This window comes from Cynara cardunculus, assembly GCF_001531365.2.
Source record: "Cynara cardunculus var. scolymus isolate 2C chromosome LG 15, CcrdV1, whole genome shotgun sequence".
Classification (NCBI taxonomy): Eukaryota; Viridiplantae; Streptophyta; class Magnoliopsida; order Asterales; family Asteraceae; genus Cynara; species Cynara cardunculus.
Genome location: NC_037542.1, coordinates 7419578 through 7444282, shown reverse-complemented (window position 1 = coordinate 7444282; position 24705 = coordinate 7419578). Strand labels below are relative to the sequence as shown.

At 35.7% G+C, this 24705-nt stretch overlaps 4 protein-coding genes and 2 non-coding genes across 8 annotated transcripts in view; 5 read left to right on the top strand and 1 right to left on the bottom strand.

Annotated features, from left to right (window-relative positions):
• LOC112527517 (erlin-2-B) overlaps nt 1-2337 on the top strand; it is a 5759-nt gene extending 3422 nt beyond the window's left edge. The window contains exons 6-9 of the mRNA XM_025138202.1: nt 337-483; nt 1088-1302; nt 1393-1501; nt 2095-2337. Of these exons, the coding sequence (XP_024993970.1) occupies nt 337-483; nt 1088-1302; nt 1393-1501; nt 2095-2175 (552 nt within the window). The 3' untranslated portion in view covers nt 2176-2337. The remainder of the gene's footprint in view (nt 1-336; nt 484-1087; nt 1303-1392; nt 1502-2094) is intronic.
• A 706-nt stretch (nt 2338-3043) lies between these two features.
• Nucleotides 3044-3115, top strand: TRNAP-AGG. The gene has a single exon. It is a non-coding gene; the product is annotated as a tRNA-Pro (tRNA).
• Nucleotides 3116-4091: 976 nt separating this feature from the next.
• TRNAN-GUU lies at nt 4092-4165 on the bottom strand. The gene has a single exon. It is a non-coding gene; the product is annotated as a tRNA-Asn (tRNA).
• An 892-nt stretch (nt 4166-5057) lies between these two features.
• Nucleotides 5058-7744, top strand: LOC112528477 (LEAF RUST 10 DISEASE-RESISTANCE LOCUS RECEPTOR-LIKE PROTEIN KINASE-like 2.7). Its single transcript, XM_025139506.1, has 3 exons — nt 5058-5877; nt 6646-6702; nt 7461-7744. Exons 1-3 carry the CDS (start codon nt 5058-5060, stop codon nt 7493-7495), a joined length of 912 nt encoding a protein of 303 aa, XP_024995274.1. The 3' UTR covers nt 7496-7744.
• A 2933-nt stretch (nt 7745-10677) lies between these two features.
• On the top strand, nt 10678-17140 carry LOC112527543 (probable inactive purple acid phosphatase 1). 3 transcript variants are annotated; one of them, XM_025138245.1, is made up of 13 exons: nt 10678-10762; nt 10930-11097; nt 11576-11667; nt 11773-11815; nt 11895-12017; nt 12114-12206; nt 12495-12624; nt 12740-12821; nt 15236-15368; nt 15512-15717; nt 16076-16201; nt 16294-16603; nt 16729-17140. In XM_025138245.1, exons 1-13 carry the CDS (start codon nt 10760-10762, stop codon nt 17032-17034), a joined length of 1815 nt encoding a protein of 604 aa, XP_024994013.1. In that variant the 5' UTR covers nt 10678-10759; the 3' UTR covers nt 17035-17140. The 3 variants fall into 3 exon arrangements, with proteins under 3 accessions (XP_024994013.1, XP_024994012.1, XP_024994014.1); XM_025138244.1 differs by having other exon boundaries at nt 11749-11815; XM_025138246.1 differs by lacking the exon at nt 12114-12206 and having other exon boundaries at nt 11749-11815.
• Nucleotides 17141-20477: 3337 nt separating this feature from the next.
• On the top strand, nt 20478-23939 carry LOC112528417 (LRR receptor-like serine/threonine-protein kinase RPK2). The gene has a single exon (XM_025139441.1). It carries the CDS (start codon nt 20693-20695, stop codon nt 23873-23875), a length of 3183 nt encoding a protein of 1060 aa, XP_024995209.1. The 5' UTR covers nt 20478-20692; the 3' UTR covers nt 23876-23939.
• The last annotated feature ends 766 nt before the right edge of the window (nt 23940-24705 follow it).

Here is a 24705-nt window from a genome sequence, read left to right as displayed (position 1 = left end):
TGATTGGCTGTTTTGGACAATTTGCCGTTGAAACAGCAGCTTTCATTCCGGGGGTTTTCAGGGAAATGGCCTCTCCACCCCTTGGAGTAGAGGAAAGTTCTGCATTCATCCTAACCCTTGGACCCTACTTTTGAGTGGGAGATACCGGATACGTTTGGATAGGTTTGATCTTTGGAGAAGCATATTTTTATTTGATATACATGCAATGTGATGGAAATTGTATTCCGAGTAAACCCTTTTATAATAATATTAGTTTCTTAGGCTTCCTCTACTTTCCTTTGGTCTATCATTGATGCAAGTGTTTGCATATATAAAGCGCAAAATGTGAAATTTCAGATTGATGAAACAATGAAAGATGCTCTTCAAGCTGATTGCACTCGTTATGCACCAGGCATTGAAATTCTCAGCGTACGTGTCACAAAGCCTAGAATCCCAGAGAGTGTAAGGCGAAATTTTGAACAGATGGAAGAAGAACGCACGAAGGTGCATCTCTATTCTCTTATGTAAAAAAATTATGACGCTCTTCTCTTCAAGTTTTTCCCTTAAAATGGCAAGTTCATTACTAGATGGCACTTGTTCATGCACATTTCCCGTCTCTCACTTCTCCATCATTTTAGAAAGAATCACTTCATCCCGTTACTCTTCCCGTTACTCTCATAGTCTGATAACGATCACAATATTTGACTTACCACATAGTATTATAATAAAGCTTTCATGCTTCTTAGTCTTTATTCTTTCCACCTTTTCCTCGCACTCTTGCACAAGGCACCCCTTGGGGGGGGGGGGGGGAGGGGTCTTCATAGCCGCTTTGGGGGTAGAGGTCAGGTTTGTGTACATCTCGCCCTCCTAAGTCCCTACTTTCAAATGGGATTTCATGGGTCGTTTGTATTATTTGTTAAAAAGTCTAAAAAATCCTTGAAAACTAACAAATCAAGGAAAATCTTGTGAATGGATTAATATCATCAAAAAAACTTGTAAAGATCACGATGGGGTAAAATTAGTAACATTGTAGTTTTCATTCATGGGATGTTAGAAACTGGAAATTTAGCAGTATATGTAGGAAGGGCATTTACCGTCTCGAATATAGGTATTGGTATCAGTAGAAAGGCAGAGAGTTGCGGAGAAAGAGGCAGAGACACAAAAGAAGATAGCTATTACGGAAGCGGAGAAGAATGCCCATGTTAGCAAGATCATTATGGAACAGAAATTGATGGAAAAAGACAGTTCGCGGATGCAAGAAGAAATTTCTAATGCAATGTACGTGGCTCGAGAAAAGAGCTTGGCGGATGCCAAATACTACCAGTGAGTTCTCTTATTCATCCCTCGTATATAAAAAGGTTTTAAGTTAGCAGGAAGGAACTGATACACACTTATGTTTTGGATCCCATCCAGGACCATGAAAGAGGCTGAAGCAAATAAGTTGAAGCTCACACCCGAATTTCTGGAGCTTAAATTTATTGAGGCAATCGCTAATAACTCCAAAATGTTCTTCGGAAACAAGGTCAAATATTCTTCTTTTTTCTCTTAAATATTGAATACAGCCATTGAAAGCAAAGAAATTTGGTGGAAATGAGAAAACAACTGAGATGTATAGGGGTTATTTAGGAGAATAACTTTCCTAAATGCATGACCTTCAGACAGATTTTGAGGCATTCTTGTGTGCTTAAATCTACGATCATGCGTTTAAAAAACATATGTCAGAAGGTTGTTCTCCTACATTCCGATATAGAGGGGGAGAGAGAGAGTTATGATGAAAATATAGAGATTTAGGGGCCGTTTACCAAACACTTACTGACTTACCCGGTAAGCACTTACCGGTAAAATTTAACACTGCCACTTACTTACCGGATAAGACTTTAGTCCACCAATACGTCATCGTATGCAACAATTTACCCGGTAAGCGCTTACCATGGTAAGAGTCGTTGCCCTCACTTACTGGGTAAGACTCTCGGTCCTTGTCTCCCTCTTACTAGGTAAGATTTTTGGTTCTTACAATATTCATCCGATAAGGTAATGTGACTTGATAAGCACTTACCTGGGTAAGCGTTTGATAAACGTCACTTAGTGTTGTTATTTTGTGGGTCTGGTATGCAGATACCAAGTATGGTGTTGGATCAAAGGCTGCTGGGAAACTATTTGAAAGATGTGGAAGGAAGAAGGAACTTGGAAGCATGATTTTGTTACTTTGAATCAAATATATGATTAATAGATCCAAAGAGCACACAGATTTGGTTGCATTTTCATTTGGGACTGTTTTGTTTTGTACTTGTTTAGATATTGTTTTCACAAAGAATATGCCAAAATTTTGAAATAGAAATTATTGGTTGCTTGCTATTTTTTACATTTAGCCTTTAAGGATAAAAAATAGAAGTAACCGTGTGAAAAGAGAAGTTACGGTGAGAAGGCTTTTCTATCCTTGGATCAATCTTAATTGAAGATCAACATTAATGAGATGTATTGTATCAATTCCCTTGTAAAGTACAATTCATGGTTGGAAATGAGATTAAAAGCAATAAGGGTGGTACGTTTCTCACGTTTAACTTTTTTTCTCATACGATCGTCCTTTTAGAAGTAAAATCGTGTGACTTCTGTTATGAAATATGAGGGAATTCTATTCTTATTTTAAGAGAACTCTTTTTTAAAAGCTCCATTTCGATGTTGTAGACAAAGTTTTCAAAACAAACATTTAGGAGCCGTTTACCAAACACTTACCTGGGTAAGCGTTTACCAAGTCAGATTACCTCATCGGATGAATATGGTAAGGACTAAGAATCTTACCCGGTAAGAGCGAGACAAGGACCATGAGTCTTATCCGGTAAGTGAGGGCGACGACTTTTACCACGGTAAGCGCTTACCGGGTGAATTGTTGCATGCAATGTCGTTTTGATGGACTAAAATTTCACCCGGTAAGTAATTAATAGTGTTAAATTTTACCGGTAAGCATTTACCAGGTAAGTGTTTAGTAAACGGTCTTTTAACTTGTAGGGTTGTTTAAGATGCTAACTGTTATTAAATATATAGAAGTAAATAAGAGAACAACATCGGGCATTTGGTCTAGTGGTATGATTCTCGCTTAGGGTGCGAGAGGTCCCGAGTTCAATTCTCGGAATGCCCCTTTCTTGTTTTTGCCTTTTTTACTTTTTAATTCTTGTAATTACGTTTTTTAAATATCTGATTTCAACATTTACCAACATAATATTTAAAGGATTTTGAGTTATTAAATTATTGGATAATTTTTTAATAAATAAATATTTCAATTTTTTAAACTCAATTTTGACGTATAAAACTGATTATTGTTTACCTCTTAATGGTTCTATTAAGATGCAGTTTATGAATCGTTAAGAGATAAATCTTGTTTGGCTAAAAAAAAAATCTGTCTCTTAATAGTTCTAAAATCCTCTGAATGATTTTGCATCCTGAGCCTCTCTTAACCATTCAGCGTCCTAATTATTGTAAACAATTACTAAACAATTATATTTCATTTTGCACTATATTATGAGAGCCTCTTAATCATTTTGCACCAAACTATTCAGCAACTATCAAACAGTCCCAAATATCATGTATGCACTTGTATGCAATCAATAATTCAACCACTTTCAAATTAAAGTGAATAATTTTTAACTGATTATAAACTTGGGGAAAACATTTTTTCCTCAATATTAATTTATACTCGAATGTGTCATTGAGATTACCGATGATAGACATGTTTGAAGCCTTTAAAATCGCAATCCGTGAAACGAAAGGCCAAAACTCGTAGGTTAGTTGTCACAATAATTCAAATACCCGGAATGCACCATCAGATATCCCCCGAAACATCCACCACAAATAAGTTGTAGTCAGGATAATACAGTTCAGTTAAGGTATTTCCTCATTAATTCAGTGATTTATGTCTTTATTTTAAACACTTTAAAACTGATTTACTTTTAACAAGAAGTTACAAATAAATTTTTTATAATTAAAAGAATGCATTTATCCGATTTTGTAAAGTCATATAATTCCTAAATAACAAAAAATAGTTAGTTGAATTTAATATAATTTGGTGCAAATAAAAATAAAAATAATAAAAAAATAAAATAAATAAAAAATAAAAACGCTAGAAGGAGGGGTTGAACCTCCGACCTTGTGGTTAACAGCCACACGCTCTAACCAACTGAGCTATTCCAGCTTTTTGTTTTACATTTAACACATATTTTTATTAAACATTAATATCTCTACGAAAACACATTATTTCTGTATGAAGTTGGGTGAAAGGTGCATGTGGGGTTTTCGTATGCAGCTTAAAGCCACCCATATTATGGATGATCTGTATTTGCCTCATGAGCCGGATGATTGCTTCCGCGGTGCTGGAGGATATAAGGCGGGCCCGCACTCTTTCCATTTCTGGAAGAAGCTCTTACAAATCATAGGCTTGCTTGTCTTTCCCTCACACCTCTCAGTCATAATCCGGGCTTCATTCTTGGTTTTCAAAGAAAGGGAACTTCAGAGACGGACAGAAGATGTTGTGTAGGTTCTTTCATCGTCAATTAACTATATAAATGCAAAAACCAAGAACGTCTCGATGAAAAAAGTTCAAATTTTGAAATTTGTGAATGTATACAAGAACGATACCCGTAACTAATAACGGATTTTAAAGAAATCCAAATTTATGACGTATAACTTGTTGAAGTTCCATGGAAGTTGTAAATCATACATTTTGTTTGCGTTCGGTTAATTTATGTTCAAGAAACTGTTCTTGTACTGTTCGTGGGTTATGCAGTTGTACAGATATGTCGTTTTTCTTTGTTTTTAACGAGCTCGAGATTATCGTATGAACTCAAACGTAAGTACTTTTCAAACCCGAATCTGACCAAATCCGACCAAGTTTCAAATTTGAATAAAAACAAATTAGTGGTGTAAAAGGTCAAAACCAAATGATTGCGATTGTATGACTTTTCAAGAAATCTTGAAAAACCTTCACACCCACCGAAAGAAAAGAAACCAACTCAACTTTCCCCCTTTCCTTTCCAATTATTTCACCACTGTTTGCATACACCAAGTTTCTTTCAATAACTCCATTAATGTCTGCAAGAAGCTTATGGGTATGGCCATGGCCATGGCTACTTCTCAACATCCTCCTCTTTCTCCCTAAAATACCCTCATCCCATCTACCCCCACCTGTCCCTACCTGCAGGGACAAATGTGGAAATCTCACCATCAAATACCCATTCGGGTCGGACTTTGGCTGTGGCCATCCAGACTTTGCTAGGTACATAAAATGCACCTCCGGCGAGCTCCGATTCTCCTCCGGCACCGGAAAGTACACCGTTTCGACCATAGATTACACCACTTCCACCCTTGTCCTCACTGATCTCTTCATGTCAACTTGTTCTTCCATGCAGAATTCCGGCAGCTTTCGCCTGGATAGGGCCAGCCCGTTTACCTTATCGTCGCAAGATATCTTTATTCTACTCGGGTGCTCCAGGACGTCACCCGTGTTCGACCCGGATGAGGATTTGTGCGATTCGGGTTCGGGCTTGCATCTTTGTAGGGGGTTGTATTCTTGTGAAGGGGTTACTGGCATTGGGTTGAAACCAAATGGGCCTATTTCTAGTTGTTGTGTTTATCAGCCCATGATTGATCTTGGGCCGGGTTACTGGTTGGATCTACCGAAGCTACAATGCTCGTCTTATGCTTCGATGTACGGGTTTGGTGGCGACGAGACCGACCCAATGAAATGGCAATTTGGTATTTCTTTGGAATATAACGATTCATATTATACTGAAACGTGTAAGAATTGTGAAGCGAGTGGTGGGTTTTGCGGGTTTGCTGGTATGACCCAATCTTTTTCTTGCATTTGTCGCGGTGGTGGGAATTCCACGACTACTTGCTTTGGTCACCGTAAGTACAACTTCTATTGCATCAGGCATTATTTTCAATGTTTTTTTAACTGTGCATATTTGGATCAACTTGCATGCATTTCGACTAATTTTATGGAGCACTGAAGAACAAATAACCGTCAAAAAAATCTTGAGTAGCCGATTTAAACCGACAATCTATACTATATTATAAAGCATTTGACAAAAACTCTTAAAAACCATTTTTTATGCATAAAGTATTATTGATTGATGCATATTACTTAAAATTCGATATTACAAGTAATTGTACGTAAGTACAACTTATTAAAGCTCTATGTTTGAATTCGTATAACTAATTGCAAATAAACACAATCAAATTGAGGATAAACATCTCATTTTAAAAAATATATATATAATTAGATTAATTATTGAGTTTTAACAAAATAATTAATTATTATCTTTATAAAAAATTATATTATGAAACTAAATATAAATTACTTAATTATTAAACAGACATTAAATTATAACATAATTAAAAGATTACACAAAAAACAAGAAATTTTAAGTAGTTAAATTTGATACCAATATCGATATATTTTTATCAAAAATTTATGATATTTTCAAATTTATATTTTATTCAAAAATAAAAATATTTTCGTTTTTTCAAAATCATATAGGACCATATTATAGCATCGACTGAGATAAATGATAAAACAAAATATTAAAATCAAGATGTATCTTGCTACATTATACGAGTACCCTTATAATATTTTTCTAATATTTATATATCGGTTTGAATTTTATTGGTTAGGGTACGCTTGGAATGGGACATGGAGACACAAAGTTCAAACGAAGATGAGTTTTGGAGGTAACATGAAACGAAATGTCGTTTTTACCCTTTGTGGTTAAAATTGTCGAATTTAAAGTATCGTAAAACTTTTATAATATAATAGATAAAAATAAAATGCAAATAAAATTATAAAAATATAAACGAAAAAACGAGTCATATTAAATATTTTCTAATTCAAAACTGATCGTTCTTATAATATATTTTTTTAAGTATATAATAATTATATACGGTAAATGCAACAAATAAACTTACACACCCTCTTCATCTTTGGTAATGTTTAAACCTCTAACATTCTAGAAGGCCAAAGACTACGATATTGCTAGGCCAAAGATCATTTGGTATAAAATAATTTTTTGGTGGATTTTTACAATAATATCGCTCTGTTCTCGAGTTTTAAATAAAAGAAAAGAAAAGATTTTTTTCTTAGTTATGTTTTTGTTCTCGAGGGTGAAAGGAAAGGAAAGAAAGGGAAACAAAAAAAATTCATGTTTTTGAACGGAAAATGTCATTTTTACAAATATACCCTTATTTATTTTATAATGAAATTTAATTGATGGATAGATATGTAATTTTATAAATATTATTAACTCTTATAAATTTTCATAAAATAAATAAAGTTTTGATAATTTTGTCATGCTTCTAAAATACATTTTATTACCCGAAATGCCCCTAGAGTTCTTTTAGAAAGATTATATCACCAAGGGTCATCATGTCTTTTCACTTTACCATCTCTCTAATCGTTCGATTTTCTTTATTATTATTATTATTATTTTCAGGATTTTTGCTATTTTGGATTATTATCTCCCTTTGAAATTGGTGGGGAGTTGGTTATTATCTACGTTTTGGGTACATGATAAATTTATGTACATTGTATCCTTGAAACTTTATCAGATATATTGAGTTTATCTGGTTTGGTTCTTAGATTCAAGAGCAATCGAGTAACAAATATCTGAATTATAATGACATCTCTTTGATCAGCGTATGTACTTGTCTACTTGAGAATATTTCATTTGTTTAGTTTGGATATCGAATGATGATGGTACAGTCTGATTCATATATTTATACAACATGTTCCAAGTCGGGATAAAGAAGTTGCGCATGAATCGTGACAGCATGTTGATACTTGGTACTGGTTTATAAGAAATACTGCCCGAGGTAAAGAGGGGAAGTTTTACGCTTTGATAATGAAAGAATAAATGAATTCATATAGCTTCGGATCTTGTATAAGTTTTTTGACTAGAAAAACCTAAAAGAAGTCGGAATGGAGTAGAAAAAGAAAATCTTTGAATTGCTCGTGAATACTGCCAAAATATTATGTTTTGTTTAATTTTAATTGAATCACCTGATTTAAAATATCAATAAACAGTTGAAACCATTATTTCTCCAATCTGAAGTTGGTCATTTAATCAGAAAATTGAATTAAAAATGCAATTGATATGATTAAGAGGTTATGATATATATATATATATATATATATATATATATATATATATATATCTTGATAAAAGAAATAGTTAATAAACCATCTTTTGTTCGTGGTTGGTTCAATTGTTAACGGCATGTATCAACCCAATCATCACTGATGGTTTATCTCTCGATCTGTCCGTAACCACTGTAATGTTGGCCGCTTGCACGAACAATCATCATTGAAATTAACACATACCATCACTCAACTTAATTTTGACCAACTTTAACTTCAACTATAAATAAATCTTCGGATTTCCAAATAAACATTCATTACTACATCACACAAATATATACTAGAAGAAGTAGAGAACACGTCTAGTAGGTTTGACTTGGACGGTGTGTCTGATACGTGGGATAATACAGAATAGGATAGAACAAAAGTTTGGTGTCCCATGTTTGGTGTGATATGGGACTGGACAGGAGTGAGTGGGACAAAGATGCATTTTTCTTGTCCCAACAAAATAGGCGTGACAAGTTTGGTAAATTACTAACTACCCATGTAAATTTAAATCCCTAAAACTTTCTACAATTTTTGCACCCATCTACCTCACTCTCGCTTGTCCAGTCCAATCCTGTTCACATACCTAAAGACCCGAAAAATTAACAATGACATCTTTTGTTTCTCCTTTCAAATACTATGCATCCTTTGATACAAAGGTCTAATTTTTTGCAATCTAATTTAATTTGATTCAGAGTAATTGCAGGAACAATGAGAAACACGATTACGCGGGGATCTTGAATGGGACGATTCATGTGGTTGCTGGAGGCGTAGGTGCAAAGTCTCACGGAGTTTGCTCCCATTAACACAACCTGGAGTTTATTCAGAGATTATGATTACGGTTTTCTAAAACTTACAGCATTTGACCATTTGAAGCTTTTGTTCGAGTACAAGAAGAGCAGGGATGGGAAAGTGTACGGTTCTTTCACAATTTCTAGGGGATCATGAACACATTTCAGTCTGCAAATGGGGTGCAGTAAATGAAGTTGATGTCTTTCGTCTTAATGAATCGATCAATGTATTTTGTTCCATTTTTGGGTCTAGGAGACTCCATGATTCATGGAGCGATCCTAAATCACCTATTGTCGATTCAGTGTCTATTTAATTTCGGCATTCTGTTAAGTTGTACACACAATTTAACATTCTAATGTATCCGAATAACGATATCATCTTATTTCAAGTGTCGTATACTGGCGATATTGAGTTGGGTTTGCTTCGTTATATTGTGATTCATTCTTATGTCCAAGAGTATTGTTTTATTTAGCCTAGCAGATGTGGATGTGAACATTCTCACAGATATAAATCAAAATTAATATCATTTATCTATACTACATCGATAAGCATTTAGACAAAAGTCTTAATTACAAGTCTTAAAGCATAAAGTATTATCAATTTATGCAAGAGATTCAAAAATCTCTTAAGTATAAACTATTATGCATAATGTACAAGTGCTTAAAACATACCATTTGTTTAGTCAAAGTTTCATATTTAAGTAAGCCATATTTACATGAAAAATATATGTTTGTTCTTCCCAAAGTTGTTTGACACTTTATTTGTTTCCTATTTTGAACCCAAATTCAAAGTTCTTTTTTCTCTTGAAGTAAACTGAAATTTAAAGCAACAATATCAGAAAAGGTTTCAGATCATGCATGTACCCCATCCCAACCCTTCAACTTTATATGAGTTTATAAACTCAACATGTGTGCAATTATTTTTTCAATCGATATTGCTAATACATCATATTAACCTTCAACTTTATATATTAGTTGACTTGTAAAATAACTACACAAACTCATGATTCAAGGCTAAACTAATGTTTCAAAATTGTAATTCAACTGCATTGCATTGCATTGCATCGGACAGTTATACCACTAGCGTCTAAATAATTGATGATGAATTTTATATCATTTATCTCCAAATAAATGATGATTAATTTTAGGTGGCTATCTAAAAGCAATCCTTTATACATTATTCTGACCCTTTTTTTTAGAAAAGTTGACCAAGACACCATCTTTTTTAAATAATCTTGAAATTGAACCCATAAGCAATTGCTTAAAGCAAGATGGTGTCTGACACAAATCATTAATCTTGGTTTGTTTGAATTATCTTTTACACAATTTGCTGTAGCTTATTTATATTATATATAGGTGGGGATTTTCGTACAACATTTCTAATATTTTTATCAGACGTGATAATACACATGAGAGACCTCGTCGTCATACGACATGTCATGCGAGATGGGTCATGACAAAGGTTTTAAGGTCGTCTACATATATGATTCAATATTAAATAAAAAATATCCTTATTACATATGATAATACTTATGAGAAGTCTTAGTGATATAAAGACGACTTGACCCGCAGCCTAATTATCTACGTGTTCAACTTATTATCACATTCATGTTAACAAGTAAAATGAAGTCCAAGATATATATATATATATATATATATATATATATATATATATATATATTCTGCGAGTTGACCTTTCTGATTTTGGGCTGTGTATACACCTCTCTCTTCGTCACCCTCTATCTCTCTGTGTGTGTGTATATATATATATATATAGAGAGAGAGAGAGAAATTGAGAGCTAATTACAGATCAAACATAATGGTAATGAGTTCAAATTCTTGGGGTTTCTCTTAGTTTTTGGATTTTACTTCTCTTTCACCCCCATACTTCTCTTTTCCCCCTTTCAATTCCGTCGACTGTGGGTTGTAGACAAGATCTGTTTTGGATCATTTTATGACTATGATTACTGTTTTATTTTTTGATTTTAGGTACAAAGAGGCATTCAGGTTATTGGGTTGCTGGCAATTTTGTGTAGCATCGGAGGTGTAGTATCACATGGCGATCAACCCTTTGCAAAGATTTCTTTAAATGAGACTCTGTTTGTTCTTGATGCTGCTGCTTTTGTTAAAGCATCTCCTTTGGTTCTAGGATTGAAGGTAACCCACAATTACAATGGTTTATGTTCGATTATTTCCCTCCATTCGTTATCATTTGAATCATAATTGATATTCATTCTGCACATTTTGGATCATAACCCTATAACTACTTCAAACTTTATAACCAAAATCCCACAAACCAAACCGGTCCTTAGGGTTTTACTTCACATTCACATGGTTAGTTTAGTAATTTACCAATCTTGTCCCATCTCCTTAAGGTTTCGGTGGGACATAAAAGAATCATTTCTTGTCCTACTCAAGTCCTATCCATGTCTAAATGTCAAACCAACCTTTTATTTTTGTATTTTTTTGTCATACACTTGGCACGACAAGTTTTTGTACTGATATGCTCGTTCCTGCCCCATGTACTAGACGCAGCCTAAGCAAATAGCTGAACCACCTAAATAATGTGTTCAATCTCTTGATTCCTGCTATTACGTTCGTGTGTGTGATTAACGATCCTAACATTATATTCCAGGGGCAAACCTCCGAATGGTTGACTGTAACGTTGCACAACCCAAACCCATCCGTTGATGATTGGATTGGAGTATTCTCACCTGCAAATTTCAGGTATTCTAAACTTAAAAGAGTGTTCTTTCTCATTTGACATGCGATTATTCTGTTAAAAACATCCATTTTCACTGTTTTCAGTGCTTCCACATGCCTCCCTGAAAGCTCAATGGTTACTCCTCCATTGTTGTGCACTGCACCTGTTAAGGTCTGTGCAATTTCTCCATGCCTTGAATTGATTCATATAAAGAAGCTATAATTAAACCAAACCCCACTTATTTTCTCAGTACAAATACGCGAATTATAGCAGTCCGAACTACAAAGACACCGGAGAAGCATCATTGAAGTTTCAATTGATCAACCAAAGATCCGACTTCTCTTTTGCATTGTTCACTGGTGGATTATCGAAGGTTTGCTTATGGCTTTCGTTATTTTGGTATCCCCTTTTATTGTATCTTTCGATTCCGAATCCCTTAACATGAGGTTGAAATTGCATCATCCAATAGCCAAAGCTTGTAGCAGTGTCGAATTCAGTTGCTTTTGCAAATCCAAATGCACCAAATTACCCTCGCTTAGCTCAAGGGAAGATGTGGAATGAAGTAAGTTTGTTTTTCCATCAACATGGTGATTTTTGTTTTTTATGGAAACAATCGCTCTACTCTTCTAGGATAGAGGTCAGGTCTGCATAGATCTTACCCTCTCCACACCCTGCCTTCGGGTGGGATATACTGGGATCATTTGGTTTGGTTTGGTTTAGTAGTCACTGCATAGTGCAAGTATGCATGCAGATCTTAATATACAATTTCGTGACTCTTGACCAAATTTCATGTGCTGGTGCTTATAGTTTTCAACCTCTCATACATTCACCGTTGTTGTATGTATGTTAGATGACTATAACATGGACGAGTGGATATGGAGTCGATGAAGCAGAACCTTTTGTTGAATGGGCTCGAAGAGGCGAGGATAAGCGGCGTTCTCCTGCTGCAACACTGACAATTGACCGAAACAGTCTTTGTGGTATTTGACCAATCTTAAGTGTCAAATTCTTGTTAATTTGATCCTCAAAAATCAACTTTTGTTGGAAGGACCGATTTATTTTTTCTTTTCTTTTCTAAGAAACAAGTAAATGCAGGTGCACCGGCACGAACCGTTGGTTGGCGTGATCCTGGATTCATTCATACTGGATTCTTGAAGGAATTATGGCCGAACTCAGTGTATGTTCGAATGGTCCTTATCTCATTCTTAATATCCTCTTTGTCCCCCTAAGATAAAATCAACATTTAGAACTAGTTACAACATTTCTAAACCCTAAACCATAACTTCCCTTCTAAATATATATATATATATATATATATATATATATATATATATATAGGGGAGGGATCAAATGCAAACCAGACCATTTGTACAAACCGTACAAACCTTATTCAACCAATTAAAGTTTTTTTTCACTTTTTTTAATTGTGAGGGTTGATTAGTCATTTTTATTGTGGAGGACGTAAATTACGGACATTGTCATCTTTGTTATATTAATTTTAGAAAACAAATTTCATCAAAATGAGAAATACATGAAACAATTTCATTTTTACATAGAAACAAAAATATATGAAACAATTTCATCAAGAAAAGAATTGTATGAAACAATTTCATTAATTAAACAATGAAATCGACGGTTTGTAAAAATGGCTTGGTTTGCATTTGATCCTTATATATATAGACGAATGATTCGTGTGAGAATAGGAGTTAAGGTGAGAAACGTATGAAGGGATCTGGACCCTTGATCACTTTTAATCTCACCTCACCCCATGAATTGCGCTTATCATGGGGATTGATCCGATGCATCTTGGTGCACCGCATTAATGTCGATCTTCAATTGGGATTGATCAAAGGGTGGAGATCTCTTCTTACCTTTCTCACCATAACTTCCATCTCACCTGAACCGAACCCTATATATATGCAATTCAAATGAGAACCACAAAAATGTTATAAACCCGTGAGAACCGATTACAAAGTATTTGTTTGCATGTTTTTTCATCAAATGCTAGGATTTAAGGTATTGTTTCACATATATTTGTTTCATAAAATTTGACGGGTTAGGGTTGGGTTGGGTTGGCGGGTTAGTAGTTACGTAAATTTGACGAATGAAATACTTTATAGGACTAAACTATAAAGCGTCCTATTAAAAAGTGTTACAATTGGTTTATAAAATGTTTTTGGGCGTTTCAACAAGTTTTTTAGAACTCTTTATAAATAAAGTATTGCATTAGCTATTTTGTAGAACAATTTTGAGAGTTGTCCTATACGTCTATTTATAGGACACCTGTGTTCATATGACATTTTTTAAAATAGTGTTGTATAAAATAACTAATACGCCACTTTATATTAAAATCATCCTAAAAACTTGTTAAGACACCCAAAAGCATTCTATAAACACATTGTATCACTTTTAGATAGGACGGTTTTTTGTTTCGTGCTATAAACTTAAGTCCTATAAAGTATCATATTAGGACGCTTCAGACATTTTAGGCGTCCTATAAACCTAATGTTGTTGTAGTGAAATGCTATAACTATTACCAGTTTTTTTCCACCGAAGTACAACATCAACTGTGGGAGTCTTTAGATTAATAGATTTGTCAGCCAATTATCTATCAACATTTTTCATATTCTTTGGCACATCCATTAGTTGTTGTTGCAAAAACGATTCCAATAAATTTCTCTTATTTGATTCTTTGCCATCATTTTGGTGGTTGATCTGTTTTGGTAACCTATACGTATAGCTAAAAAGAAATACAAACATAAACTCGACAAATATGATATAAAATTTTACACATTAGTAATATATATATATATATATATATATAAAATAAACATTATTAATAGATTATATATATATATATAATATATTAGTATTATCGAAGTTATATATATTAGTGGCGGGTCGGCGTTGGGTTGGGTTGAGCTATGCTAAGCCAATTTCAATCCTCTTGATTGGCGGTTTAGCCAGTTTGGCAAGGTGGGTTTAATTGGGTTGTTAGCGGGTTGAGTTGGGCGGTGTTGAGCGGTTTGACAATTCTCTGTACACCCATACTTGTGTTTCTTTGCTAGATAAGTTGCACTTCAAAGTTTGTGGCGAGAACAGAGTGCTTCTAAGAAGTTGAGTACTCCATCCATCCTATACATTCAACCAATACAAGAGAAAAAATTTACTATTAACCAAATATGTAAATTTCGTTTGATACAGAGGACATGACGGGACATGACAGAACAAAAACTTGTCCCATGTTTGGCGTAACATTAGACCAGGACAACCACAAGGGTGGTGCCTGATTGGTTTGAGCTTGGCTCCAAAGGTCAAAAGTACCAGGAGGCCCCAGGTTCAAATCCAAGGAGGAATAAAAATCCCCTTGTGGCCACGAAGGTTCAAATGCGGTGACTCCGGGCTATCTGCAAAGCAGGTGGTCGTCTTGGGATTAGTCGGCTTGCATAGCGGGTTGGATATCCAGGTTAATAAAAAAAAAAAGACATTAGACCAGGACAGGATGGGACTAACACCAAAATAGGTGGAACAAAAGTAAGAGATATAGGGAGTAATATATATCAAATCCTTTTATCAACCTTCTTTATGCAGGTACACCTACAAACTGGGACACAAACTTTTAAACGATACGCTTATTTGGAGTCGGGTTTACCAGTTCAGATCATCTCCGTACCCTGGTCAAGACTCTCTACAACGCGTAATCATTTTTGGTGACATGGGAAAGGTGGGACTCGTTGAAAATTTTGTTCAGTGTTTTTCAAGTTAAGCAGAAACAGTCTGAACCCTACCTCTGTGTGGTATATACCAGGTTCATTTGATTTGGTTACTGTGTTTCTAGTTAAGCTTGATATCATTTCAATGATGTAGGATGAAGCCGATGGGTCCAACGAATACAATAATTACCAGCGTGGCTCGCTTAACACGACCAAGGAACTCATCGGAGACTTGAAGAACTATGATATAGTGTTCCACATTGGAGATATTTGTTACGCCAATGGGTACCTATCGCAATGGGATCAGTTTACTTCGCAAGTCGAGCCAATTGCCTCTGCAGTTCCTTATATGATTGCTAGGTATGTTGTTAGGATTGATGATCTCACGCACACGACAATGATAATTACCGGAAACCAAAAGATTCAAACATGGTATACTACGACAAAATCTGCTTCAGAGGATGCCAAATATGTCTAAATGTCCTAATAGATTGTTTTATAGGACTAAACAATTATACGCACTATAAGAATGTGTTACAATAATTTGGTAGGACGCTTTCGGATGCCGCAACAAGTTTTTTTGGACACTTACATAGGGAGCATGGTCCTATAAACTTAAAATCCTATAAAAATCTACATTTAGACATATTTGGCGTCCTATGAAGCCAATTTTGTTGTAGTGGTATTTACCTGGTTCTACGTTCATGGTATTTTGCAGTGGTAATCACGAGCGTGACTGGCCCAACTCAGGATCTTTTTATGAGAACAATGATTCAGGAGGAGAATGTGGTGTTTTGGCCGAAACTATGTTTTATGTTCCTGCTGAGAACCGAGCAAAGTTCTGGTGAGCTATGTTCTCATCAAACCGCTAATTTGCTTTGATCTTTAAAAAAATAAAATAAACACGTCCTTAAAACTGTATATAATCGTTACAAGGTACTCTACGGACTACGGAATGTTTAGATTCTGTATTGCTGACACAGAACACGATTGGAGAGAAGGAACCGAGCAGTATAAGTTCATCGAGCACTGTTTGGCATCTGTTGATAGACAGAAACAACCTTGGCTCGTCTTTCTGGCTCATCGTGTTTTGGGGTACTCGTCAACTTCATTTTATGCCGCAGACGGATCATTTGGTGAACCAATGGGGAGAGAAAGCCTTCAAAAGCTCTGGCAAAAGTACAAAGTTGATATAGCCATTTACGGTCATGCACACAACTACGAAAGAACTTGTCCGGTTTATGAGGTATCCTCGCAATACAACTTTTATAATCTAATCGGTTCTCAACTTCTCTTGCTCGTTTGCACACTACGAAATCTGATTAAAGTGCTAAAATTTGTCTTTGCCATTCGATGGTTTTTATGATTCAGAACATTTGCACGAGCAACGAGAAGCACGCTTACAAGGGAAGCTTAAACGGGACAATTCATGTAGTTGCCGGAGGTGGAGGAGCGAGCCTTACAGAATTTGCCAACATCAACACGACTTGGAGTCTTGTGAAAGATGTCGATTATGGGTTCCTAAAACTCACGGCTTTTGACCATTCTAACCTTCTGTTCGAGTACAAGAAGAGCAGCAACGGTCAAGTTTACGACTCCTTTTCGATTTCGAGAGATTATAAAGATATATTAGCCTGCACAATTGGCAGTTGCCCAACTACAACCCTGGCATCTTAGCTTCATACCCTTTTTTTTTAGTGTACAAATCAATCTCAGTTGGCCTCTTTTATGTTGAAACCATCTTTGTAAAGAATAGTGTTGTTGCAAGATACCCTGTTTGTTTGTTTTTTATTAACCTGGATATCCAACCCGTTATGCGAGCCGACTAATCTCAGGGCGACCACCTGCTTTGCAGATAGCCTGGAGTCGCCGCATTTGAACCTCCTTCGTGGTGGGGATTTTTATTCCTCCTTGGATTTGAACCTGGGACTTCCCGGTACTTTTGATCTTTGGAGTCAAGCTCAAACCAATCAGGCACCACCCTTGTGGTTAGATACCTTGTTTGTTTGTGTGTGTATGTGTGGGGATCAAGTCATTTATGTATATAAACCTAATTAAATTCATGACCTTCTGACCTGTTAAAAGAAAAATGGTTTCATACTTGTCAGAAAGTCGTGAATATAATTAAAATCTCATTTATCTAAATATCTTGTGTGGGTTCAAGTGTAAAAATGACATATTCAAAGCGAAACCGATAGCAAAAAGTTATGGTCAACAAAAAGTATCGACTATGACTTAGAAATCGACATCATTTTGATGGTCAAAAGATTTCTAAAAGACAACGTGAATGCACGATTAAAACTAAACCAAACAAATCCAAATAATGTGAATGCACGATTAAATCATTTTGTGGGATTTCATTAAAATCCTAGAATTTCAAATCCACGCTTTTTTTCAAACCAAACACAGGATTAGAATAGAATTCAATTTTAAATCCTACCCAATCCCACAAACCATGACTTATAAAAACTACATATTTTGCCCCTGTGGTGTCCCCCGTTATTTCCCGGTCTTGGCTTGGCTGGTCCCTTCCCTTGTGGTCGGCTTCTTTCTCTGCCTCTCTTCCTCTCTCTCTTCTTCTCTTTCCCTCTTTCTCTTCCCTCTTCTCTTCTTCTCCCCTTCTTCTTTCTCTCCTTTTCCCACTCTTCTCGTCTTTCTTCTTCGTTGACTCTCTTTCTTTCCTTTCTGAGTGCCTTGAATTATGGTAGTCGAGGTTTCCTCCTACCCGAACGCTTCATTATTGCTGTTTTAACGTTTTAGTGTTTTATCTTGATCTGAAGGGGTCTCCCCCCTTCCTATAAAAAAAACTACATATTTTATTTATTTATAAATATTTTTAAGATAAAGAAAAGATGCGGTTTAGAGGCATATACTCATTCCACTCGAATATAAATATTTTTAAGATAAAGAAAAGATGCGGTTTAGAGGCATATACTCATTCCACTCGAATATAAATATTTTTAAGATAAAGAAAAGATGCGGTTTAGAGGCATATACTCATTCCACTCGAAGCCAACCTCTCTTGACTGAAAAGCAAGCATTGGTGGATTCGTACACCTTCAATGAATAAACACATTCTACTTCTATTCTATAATATTAATATTATTTATAGGATAGTAATTTATTTTTATAAATTTTTTCATTATAATATTGTATTTTCAGTTATTTTTATTATAATATTTTTTTAAAATATTTTTTATGAGGGTATCGTACTTTCAAAAATCTATTCGTTATAGCATTGAGTAACTTTTTAAATTAAATTTACCTAATATATCAAGTCTCTTTGCCACCTCATCTTCCACGTAGGCTGTCCGCAAGTACGAATACGATAGTGCTTATATGACATTTCTTATTATAACATTGTACTTTTAAAGTTATTTTATTATAACATCACCAATTTCTATTACAACATTGTGTTTTTAATTTTAATATTTTTATCATTTAAACATTGTAAATTTAATCAAACATGTTTATTTACAACGATTGGACTTGTACATTGGAATGATATATGCACCAATTTATAGCGAATGAGTATAACTAAGATCATCCGGGGCCTTGAGCTATAGATCAAAATTGCTTGAACTCAATGACTATTGATCCATAGTGTGACTCTATATAACATTGGGAATGTGGTCTACTTTTGTGTTGCGCCACAATCTGTGGAAATTGGGTCTCTTCCTTCATGGTAAGATGTGTTTTCGAATGTGTATGATTTTGTATATTAACGAACTTTTTCTTATTTTCTTAGCGTTCTTATATATGATTTTGTACATTAACGATTTTTGAGGTTCACGTGAGACCAACATGTTTTCGTGTGACTCGTGAGATCACATTTTTACACTTGAAATTTCACAACAAAACATTGTGAAGGTAAAAAAAATCTGAACCTTCACAGCAAAAACATTGTGAATGTTGTATTCATATTGTTTTACTGTGAAGTTTCAAGCGTGAAAAGATGTTCCCACGGGTCTCACAAAAACAGACTGGTCTCACATGATCACAAGTCATATATATATATACACACACATCACACACAAGCACACACTATATTATAAAGCATTTAAGTAAAACTCTTAGTTTCTTTTTGATGTATCACATATTGATTAATGATTCATATTAATTAAAATTCAAGATTACAAATAAATGGTGTATGGATATAACCTTTTAAAGTTATATGTTTGAATTCATATAACTAACTGACAAACATAATCAAAAAATACACGATAAACATCTCATTTTAAGTATAAAAAAGCTAAAATATAATTAGAATAATATGTAAATTCTAACAAAATACTTAATTATTATTTTTATAAAAAAAACTATATTATTAAACCTAAAATAAATTAATTCATTATTAAACATAAATTAAATTATAAGAAAAAAATTGAACCCAAAATTTATTTATAAAAAACATTATATTATTAGACCTAAAATAAATTACTTTCTTTATTGAACCTAAATTAAATTATGCTAACAAATTGAACCAAAAAAATTATATAAAAAAATAAAAAAAAAACTTTTATATTGTTAATTCGATACTAATACCGATAAATTTTTTTATGGGTCTTCAAATTTATATTTTATTTAAATTGAAAAATGTTATCATTTTCTCAAACTATACAAAATCGTATTATAAAAAAAATTAAAATCGAAATATATCTCATTGTATTATAAAAAAATTATAACAATTTCTAAATTTAAACCACGAAAATAGATATCAATTTTCAAGAAATAAGAAATGGGCTCACATCTTGTTTACTCTCGCGACCTGTCGCATCAATCATTCATAAAATAGTATATATTTGCTGAAGCTTGAAGCTGAAGCTGAAGCTTGAAGCTGAAATCAAAAGTCTACAACGTTCAGAAAACCAGTCGGTGGTCTCACAACAGTCCACGTCACTTTCACAAACCCACATGGACTGATGACCTGTCAACCGTCATTAATACGGGTTCTAGACGCTAGTCTTCTTCATCCACCAACACTTGGCCGCCATGTTGACTAGCTAATAGTCAGAAATGTTGACTGTCAACCACGACCCGCCGATTAGAGTAAATGACTACACAAAACCCAGGAATCTTTATCCTTACTTGAAAATCTTTACCAACTTCCATTAATTTCTTGCACCCAAATCAGGAAATTCTCTCTGTTTTCGGTTCTGGGATTTTGATACAACAAATCAAACTATCAAACCCATGAATCTTTCTCCTTAATTTCACTGAAATTGAAATCTTCATGAACTTTCTTTAAATTTCTTGTATCCGAATCAGGAAACCCCTCTGTTTTTGCTTCTGGGGTTTTGATTTTCTTGATCTTTATCAACACAAGGAAAAAGAAATGTTGGGTGTATCTGCAATGGGAGGACTGGTTCTCATCTCGTTGTCACTCTGTTTGATTTCTGGAGAAGCTGTTGACCTTTCAGAGAAGAGTCAACTTCTGGAGTTAAAGAACGCCATTGTTGACCCTCACAACCTGCTCTCAACCTGGAAATCCACAAACCCAAATCACTGTTCTTGGTTCGGAATCACGTGCAACTTACATGGCAGGGTTTCTGAATTGAGGCTGCCAGGAGGTAATTTTGCTAAATCTGGTTCTTGTTTCAGTAGCAAGTATTCTGATCTTGCATTGCATGGTTTTGGGATTGTTAGGGATTGTTCTTCGTTCAAGAAAGGGAAATCTTTGGGTGGGAAATTGTCGAATGTAATTGGGAAATTTTCAGAACTTATGGTTCTTTCACTTCCATTTAATCAAATTGGGGGTGAATTGCCTACTGGGATTTGGGGGTTAAAGAATCTTGAAGTAATTGACGTTGAAGGGAATTCGATGACTGCAAATTTATCTATGATTGATTTCACCCATTTGAAGAATTTGAAAGTTCTTAATCTAGGGTTCAATAGATTATTTGGGGAAATCCCTAATTCACTTTCAGACTGCCAAGATTTAAGCGTCTTGAATCTTGCTGGAAACCGAATCGAAGGGATTGTTCCTGCTTTTCTTGGTAATTTTGTGAAATTAAAAGGTATCAATCTGTCGTTAAATCGATTTATGGGATCATTAATGGATGGATTTTGGAGTAATTGTCATGTTCTTGAGCATGTTGATCTTTCCAGCAATTTCTTGAATGGTAAGATCCCGAAAAGCTTCGGAAACTGCAGCAAGTTGAGAACAATGTTGCTCTTTTCAAATAGTTTTTCAGGTAATCTTCCTTTCGAGCTTGGAAACCTTCGAATGCTCGAGATTCTAGATGTTTCTAGAAACAACCTAGGCGGCATCATCCCCACGAGCATCGGGAACTGTTTGAATTTATCGATTCTTGTTTTATCAACCGACTTCAGTGATCATCATCGAGACGGTTCGATCAAAGATGGTAACTTTTTTGAAAGCTCAGTTCCTCTGCAAGTCGCGATGCTACCAAATTTGAAGCTAATTTGGGCACCAAATGCAAATCTTGATGGCGAGTTTCCAAGGAACTGGGGTGATTGTCAAGCTTTAAGAATGGTGAATCTTGCTGGTAATCATTTGAAAGGAGAAATCTCAGGTGTTTTTGAGAATTGCCCAAATCTGCGTTTTCTGAATGTGAGCTCTAATAGGATCAGTGGAGTTCTTGATGAAAAACTTCATCTTGGAAGTATGACAATGTTTGATGTTAGCAGAAATCTCATGTTTGGATCCATTCCCGAATTCACGATCGCCCCTTTTTGTGGTTTGAACTCTCTGCATCGATTTGATCATGAAACTGTGTATCTATCCTATTTTGCTCATAAATCTCGGCTAGAAAACCATCTTCCGTTTTCCCGATTTACGCGTGCCATGATCCATGATTTTAGTGACAATAATTTCACAGGCTCAATCCCACTGTTTCCTATGATATCTGAATTCACATCACTCGGTAGAACAGGGATTGATTATGCATTCCTAGCCGGTGGAAACATGCTTTCTGGGGGTTTATTTCACGGAAATCTGTCAAAAATCTGCAACAATTTGAACGGGCTTTTCATAAATGTGAGCAACAACATCATATCGGGTGAAATTCCGACGAATGTTGGTGTAAATTGGAAATGTCTCAAGTTCTTGGATGCATCGAAGAACCAGATTTCTGGTCAGATTCCTGTGAGTCTTGTTAATCTTAGAAACCTAACGGTTCTTCTTCTCAACAACAACCAGTTATCTGGGGAAGTACCTTTGGGTCGTTTGGATTTGAAATCCGGTTTTAAGTTCAACTTCTCGTTCAATAACTTATCAGGATCGATAGCCATGGATCGTGATGCAATAAACTGTAACCGCTTGATCGGTAACCCGTTACTTCGTCGTTGCCAATTTGTTAGTTTGTCATCTGTGCCAACACAAGAACCATGGGCCGTGGGTCTCGAGTCACTAAACAGTACGGTTTCATCGAATTCTAATGGAGGGAAAAAGGGTATGAGTTCTTTTGAGCTCGTATTGATTATAGTTCCATCAGTTATCGTCATCATTCTCATTGCGCTCATTATCGTGTATCTTTACCTGAGGAAGCGGAAACCAAACTCGGCGGTTTCTGGAAGCTCGGCGGCTGCCGGAATGTCATCCCGCCCCCCGCCGCCTCCTCGGTCTTCTGGTCAACCGGAACCACTGGTGGTTTTCAAGGAGATAGGGGTAGAATTGACATTAGACAGTGTCGTTCAAGCCACCGGCAACTTTACCTCAAGAAACTGTATCGGGAGTGGCGGTTTCGGATCGACTTACCGGGCCGAAATCTCTCCGGGAACCACTGTTGCCGTAAAGAGGCTCACAATTGAAATGTGCCAAGGGCTTCCGCAATTCAATGCGGAAATCCGGAGTCTTGGAAGGATCCGACATCCGAACCTTGTAACGTTGATCGGGTATTACGCTAGTTCGTCGGAAATGTTTCTTGTTTACAACTATCTCGCCGGTGGTAACTTAGAAAAGTTTATTCTAGAAAGATCCATTCGGGTTATCGGATTCAAGATTCTTCACAAAATTGCCCTAGATGTCGCCAACGCCCTTTATTTCCTTCACGATCAATGTAAGCCTCGGATCCTCCATCGAGACGTTAAGCCGAGCAACATCCTGTTAGACGAAGATTTCAACGCTTACTTGTCGGATTTCGGGTTAGCTCGTCTTCTGGACGATTTCGAGACTCACGTGACCACCGGTGTCGCCGGAACGTTCGGCTATGTGGCGCCGGAATACGCATTGACGTGTCACGCCTCCGAGAAGGCGGATGTGTACAGCTACGGAGTAATGCTTCTCGAGCTAATTTCCGACAAAAGAGCTTTGGATTCGTCGTTTTCAAGTCAGGAGAACGGTTACACCATCGTGTCGTGGGCGGTAATGCTCCGGCAAGAGGGGCGGGCGCAGGAGGTTTTTGCGGCCGGATTATGGGAGGCGGGTGCGGAGGATATTCTTGTGGAGTTGCTGCATCTGGGGCTGCAGTGCACGGCGGAGTCGGTCGCCATGAGACCAACCATGAGGCAAGTTGTTAGGAAACTGAAGCAAATTCAACCTGCTTCCGAGTGTTGACTTTCGTTGACTAGCGATTTCTGTAATTATCTTGAATTTTGGCATGCGAAGTCAACTATGAATCTTGAAGTCAAAGTTTGAGCTTTCTAACACCTTAATTTTTTTTGATAACTTGTAAGTTTAGTTTTATAAGAACAACAGATCGGGTCTGTCAGATGAGACCGGATAATTATGTTAACCGTTTGGATTAGAGGTGGCCAAAAATCGGTCCCGGGCCGGGTCATAACCGGTTACGGCCGGTCTCGATCAAAACAAAAACGTTCCATAATCGGTCCCTCCATAACCGGTCCCGGTTCCGGTGAAATCCTCTATAACCGGTCAAACTTACCGGTAACCGGTTAAGCCGTCCGGTCCCGGTCCCATAACCGGTTACGGCCGGTCCTTTACAAAAAAAATATTTTTTTTTCTTCAAATTTTTGGTAATTAATAAATTTATATATATATATATATATATATATATATATAACAAGGTGGAGGTTCAAACGAGAACCCCTGTGATTTACGAGAATGCGAGAACAATCTAATAACCTCAAACTTTTTTAATTAATAAATTAACTTATATTAAATATAAATAAATTAATAAGGGCAGTAATGTAATTAATTAATTCTATAATTTTTATTTTATTTTAATTAATCATAATTATCCCTTTTTTTCCTGCACGTTCTTTTCCACTCTCTCCTCTTCCCTTGTGATAATTGTGTGATTGTGTAACCATAACCTGTCGAAACCATGATCAATCAAGTGTAACCATAACCTATCGAAACCATGAGTAATCGTTGTGATAAATGTGTGATTGTCTAACCCTAACCGATCGAAACCATGATCAAAT

Bases quoted from the DNA above. Each gene is read 5' to 3' on its own strand.
- LOC112527543 (XM_025138244.1), top strand. The intron at 11,098-11,575 runs GTAACCCACAAT...ATTATATTCCAG, and splicing joins CTTTGGTTCTAGGATTGAAG to GGGCAAACCTCCGAATGGTT. The intron at 15,718-16,075 runs GTATGTTGTTAG...GGTATTTTGCAG, and splicing joins GTTCCTTATATGATTGCTAG to TGGTAATCACGAGCGTGACT.
- LOC112528477 (XM_025139506.1), top strand. From the start codon at position 5,058: ATGTCTGCAAGAAGCTTATGGGTATGGCCATGGCCATGGCTACTTCTC. The intron at 5,878-6,645 runs GTAAGTACAACT...TTTATTGGTTAG, and splicing joins GACTACTTGCTTTGGTCACC to GGTACGCTTGGAATGGGACA. The intron at 6,703-7,460 runs GTAACATGAAAC...TATTATTTTCAG, and splicing joins AACGAAGATGAGTTTTGGAG to GATTTTTGCTATTTTGGATT.
- LOC112528417 (XM_025139441.1), top strand. From the start codon at position 20,693: ATGTTGGGTGTATCTGCAATGGGAGGACTGGTTCTCATCTCGTTGTCA.